General features: G+C 35.4%; 1 protein-coding gene across 1 annotated transcript; it reads left to right on the plus strand.

Annotated features, from left to right (window-relative positions):
- Window positions 1-859: 859 nt before the first annotated feature.
- Window positions 860-1795, plus strand: LOC144254654 (olfactory receptor 8U9-like). The gene has a single exon (XM_077798067.1). It carries the CDS (start codon window positions 860-862, stop codon window positions 1793-1795), a length of 936 nt encoding a protein of 311 aa, XP_077654193.1.
- The last annotated feature ends 3217 nt before the right edge of the window (window positions 1796-5012 follow it).

Raw genomic sequence — 5012 nt, forward strand, 5'->3', positions numbered from 1 at the left:
TTTTTGTTTTCAGGGTTTTTTTCCTTTTATTTATATCCCTCTATACTATGTAAAATTTTTACCAAGTGAACATATTGCATTTATAATTTAAAATATTCAGCCTAATAGTGTATATAATTCAGTGTTGTCTCTTTAAAGATTTTTGATCCTACACACACACACAGGCACAACACCCTTCCAGTAGACAAGTGGAATTAGGGGATTTCTCTCTTCATAGTACTATCCACACTGAATTGCAACTAGTTATTTATATATGTATTTTTCCTACTAGCCTGTGAACTCACTAAAGACAGACATGTTTTATTCATTTTTGTGTCATCTTCATTTAGGATAGCATCTGGCACATTATAGGTGTGCAATATGTTTGGTAAGTGGACAAAAATTGAATGAAGCTTTTTCTATTTACACCATCCCCATTCAATCTCTCCCTCCTAAGTCCTACATCACTCTGTACATCTCTAGTCATACCCAGGTCGCTCTTCTTTGAGGAATTAGACTCCATGATAACAAAGACAATGTAGTATTCGATCTCCACCCAACACCAAGCATGCTATCCTGTCCCAAGTGGGACGCAGAGATACACATTTATTGAAAGGAACTGAAAGAATTTACACTGTTAACATGAAAATAGACCCTGTTCTAGAAAAATCATGCCCCCTATTCCATAAAGAAATGAGCTCAAACATTCTAAATGTGTTTTAGCAAAATAAAGTCCCATGAAAGGGACAATCTTTAACTCTTAGAAATGTAAAGCCAAATTTTTATCATCTGGTACTGGAACAAAGACAAAGGAGCTTTTGTTTTTAAGTATCTAATTATTTTTTAATTCATTCTTTTCCACAGTAGGCAAGAGACCAAAATGGCAAGAAGCAATCGGACCACAGTGACAGAATTTGTCCTCATGGGATTCACAGACCATCCAGAGCTTCAGCTCCCCCTCTTTGTGATGTTCCTGGTAATCTATCTCATCACCCTAGTGGGAAATCTTGGCCTGATCCTGCTCATCAAGGCGGATTCGCGCCTCCACACCCCCATGTACTATTTTCTCAGTCACCTGGCATTCATTGATCTTTGTTATTCATCTTCCATTGGACCCAAGATGCTGCAGAATTTATTGGTGAAGAAAAAAACTATTTCCTTTTCTGGCTGTTTTGCTCAGCTGTACTTCTCTAGTGCTTTTGCAACTACCGAATGCTTCCTCTTGGCTACAATGGCCTATGACCGCTACATGGCCATCTGCAACCCTCTGATTTACACAGCCATTATGACACAGCGGGTCTGCAAGGAGTTGGTGATAGGAGTCTACACCTATGGCTTCCTGAACTCTGTGATACAAACCGTCCTGACTTTCCAGTTGTCTTTCTGCGACTCCAACACGATCCTCCACTTCTACTGTGCTGACCCTCCTCTTCTTGCCCTTTCCTGCTCTGATACCCACAACAAAGAGAAGCAGCTCCTGATCTTCTCTGCAGTGAATCTCATTGGATCCCTCCTGATGGTCCTCATCTCCTATATCTGCATCCTCTTCTCTATTTTAAAAATCCAGTCTTCCGAGGGCAAGTGCAAAGCATTTTCCACCTGCGCCTCTCACCTCACTGTGGTCACCATTTTTTACGGGACATTATTTTTCATGTACCTGCAGCAACCAAAAGCAGAGAATTCGTGGAAATACAACAAAGTGATCTCTGTGTTTTGTAGTCTTATGATTCCCATGCTTAATCCTCTGATCTACAGCCTGAGGAACACGGAAGTAAAAAACACCCTGAAAAAAATGCTAGAGGGCAAAGAATCATAGTGAGCAAGTTATCAGAATGTCGTGGTATGCAAGTGTGATATACTGACACGGTATAACCAATGTGATAGAAAGTTAATCCAACCAATCATCATGAACTAATCAGGATTAATTTACAAGCTATAATGTCAATAATTGTCTGTCTTTCATCTATTGAAAATGAAGTGGCTACTACTAATTTGACAACAATATAAGCTCTCAATTAAAAAAAAATCCTCAAAAGCAACATTCTGGGTGACTATACATTAATAAACATGGGTATAAAACCCTTAAAATTAAAAAAAAATGCTATTAGAAACATTTTCCAACTTAAAGCAGGTTATATTGTACCAAGTCATTTGTTAGTCTTAAAAAGCATTTCTTCATAATATATCGCTACAGGTAGTGGTTACATTTCAAGACCAGCTCACAAAAAGTGTATTTAATCCAAATATAGTTGAAAATTGCATGCTTTAAGTAAACAAAAATAATATTGTAAGCCATAATAAGTAAAGAAAAGAAAAACTGTAGTTCAGTTATATGTGGGGTTTGATTTTAAAAGAAAGTTTAATTAGTAGAGGTAAAGAGAGGGTTTAGGGTAATTTCAAAGATATTAAAGGAAGTCATTTATTCAACAGCCAGGGTTTAATTTTTCTAGTCTCTGCAAAGTACAGCTAAAGTTTGTTTTTTCTTTTCTTTTGTGGACAGTGGGGGAAAGTAAGGTGAAAAAGAATGGAAAAGAGGAAAGTTTCTTGAGGTAGCCAGGTCAGGGTGTCCATATCTGAGAAATAAAATTGTCTTAAATAATTTGAATGACCTAGAGAAATGCATTAGTTTGCAGCACTTTCCATGTTCTTTTTTTCTGTTTCCATAGGTCTCATATTCCAATTTCTTGGAAATAAACCTACACAAATTCTTGTAGCTTGTGAGAATAGGTGAAAAAAACAAATTTTCTTTAATTTTTGTTTTTATTTAGGCAAGAATATGAACATTCCATGGTTTTTCTGTCTCATTTCAACAGTCCTTTCCAAATAACTCTTAAGGTACACAAATTGCCACAAACCATCAATTGTTTCCCCTGAGCTGTTTTCAGAGGTGATTACTCTTATGTGATCTTATAAATGGTTAAGAAAATATTTCACCAATTGATTCCAATTAAGTTTTAAATTAATCAAGAAACTAATTCTGTTTTCCCCAAGTTAACCCTTCAGATGATAAGATGGGATCTCTGCTTTATTGTGGCTTGTGATTGAGTAATTTAGGAGAATAAAAATATTTAAATATTTAAAATTGCTTTTACTTAGTTCAGAAAGATCCTCTGAAGAATGGGTTACAAGTTGTATTCCTAGTCATGTGGAGATGAAGTGTTAGTGCTAGTTAAAAAGAAAAATACCGGGCTGAGGTTGTGACTCAGTGGTAGACAGCTTGCCTAGCACGTATGAGGCACTGGGTTCAATCCTCAGCACTACATAAAAAATAAATAAATAAAGTGATGTCCTTCTGTAACTAAAAGTATCTAGGGAAAAAAAAAGAAAAATACTAGCAGGAACAGAGTGAGTAAAGGTAGGTAGCAAGTCCATAAGGCAGGAGAGGTTGCAGAGGGAATGAGCAAGAGAGAATAATCAAAGTGGATCAGGAATGCTAAAGGATAAGAGCCTGGGTGATAGTCCATGAGTTTCTTGAGGCCAAGTAGGTTGTCTTCTGCACTTTGTACCCCAGCACCTACCACAGTTCCTGGCACAGAATGGACACAACATAGCTATTTGCTGAGTTGGATTTAACTCGTCTGTATTTATTCCTGATCCCACTGGATGGGTGGACATGGCGCCCAATGATGATTGCTGGTTCTGTGGTTGGAAAGTGGTAGAGAAAATGGAATTAATGGAGTTAAGATAGGAAGTCTGTTTTCTAATATCCCCCCACCAAGGCTATTATCTATAAGGCAGGAAGACACAAAAAGGAAACAATACAATCTGACCAGGGAAAGTGATGCATTTGGGAAGTTGATAATTAAGGAAATGGTAGGAGCTGGATATGTTAATGGACCACAACAGACAAAGGACTTTTGCTATAGGAAAATGTGACTAATGGAGATAAAGAAGATGAGCTGGTACCAACACTTAGATGGAAAATTGTGATTTTAATCAAAAGCTACATTTATTTCTTAATTTTTCTCTCAAATTCTTTCTGAGTCAGTTTAATTTAAAGAGAGAAAAAACCCTACTACGTATCACATTTTAATACATGCCTCTCAGCAAATTAATTATATTCATGATTTCAAAAGAATATTGATATAAAGTTTTCAATGCTTTCTTTCCCCCCTGCCCAGAGAAAACTGAAGAAGATAAGTCATGAAACCTCTCCGTGAGATTTCCCAGTTGTTGAATTTGTATACTTTGCTCAACATACTTCCTTGATTCTCCTGGAAAACAAAGCATAAAGTATTAACAAATTGTGAAGTGTATAAATCCATATTTTCCTAAATTTCCCAAAGACCTTAAGAGCAAAGAATAAAGTATGGGGAAGGATGTGAATCAGCTTACTTTTGAGCTTCTTTCTCTTTTCTCATTGAGACTCCTTGCCTTACAAATTTATCTCCCTGGCTCTAGCCTTATAAAGAAAGTTCTTAGGTCAAGAATTCTCCAATAATCTACATTTTTCCAAGTATGTAGAGTATTACATATATACATAATATTAAAATGATAATATTTAAGCCATAAAAGAAAACAACATGATTATATACCTTTGCTTATAATGGAGGCTGTTACACATAACAGTTATACTAATTCCTAAACCCTAAATATTTTCTGAATATGTAAATGTTATCAAAATAGTGGAAGATTTACTGAATTTTAAGAATGCAATATTTTGCTGACAGTGAAAATAAACTTGCTATCATATATAAATAAAGTGTAAATTCTCTTTCCTCATAGTGATCCTAAATATGAATTTTTTTTACCAGTTTTCACCATATAGGTACTTTTCACTAACAAATCTAATATGTAACTGAAATATATGACATATTCATATATATAAACTGATTTGTCCACAAAATGCTGAATTTTTCAATCAGTGTAAATTTAAATTTCTTATTTCTCCCCTATGACCACTCTGTTGATTTGTCATGACTAGAAACCATGCCAAAAGGATTTTGTTATTATGTTGATCCTAAAAAGGAAACATGAAAGAACCAAGAACTTTTCCATTTTCCTTCACGTTTATTAGATATGTAAGTATTTGA

Source organism: Urocitellus parryii, chromosome 4 (assembly GCF_045843805.1).
Source record: "Urocitellus parryii isolate mUroPar1 chromosome 4, mUroPar1.hap1, whole genome shotgun sequence".
Classification (NCBI taxonomy): Eukaryota; Metazoa; Chordata; class Mammalia; order Rodentia; family Sciuridae; genus Urocitellus; species Urocitellus parryii.

Bases quoted from the DNA above. Each gene is read 5' to 3' on its own strand.
- LOC144254654 (XM_077798067.1), top strand. From the start codon at position 860: ATGGCAAGAAGCAATCGGACCACAGTGACAGAATTTGTCCTCATGGGA.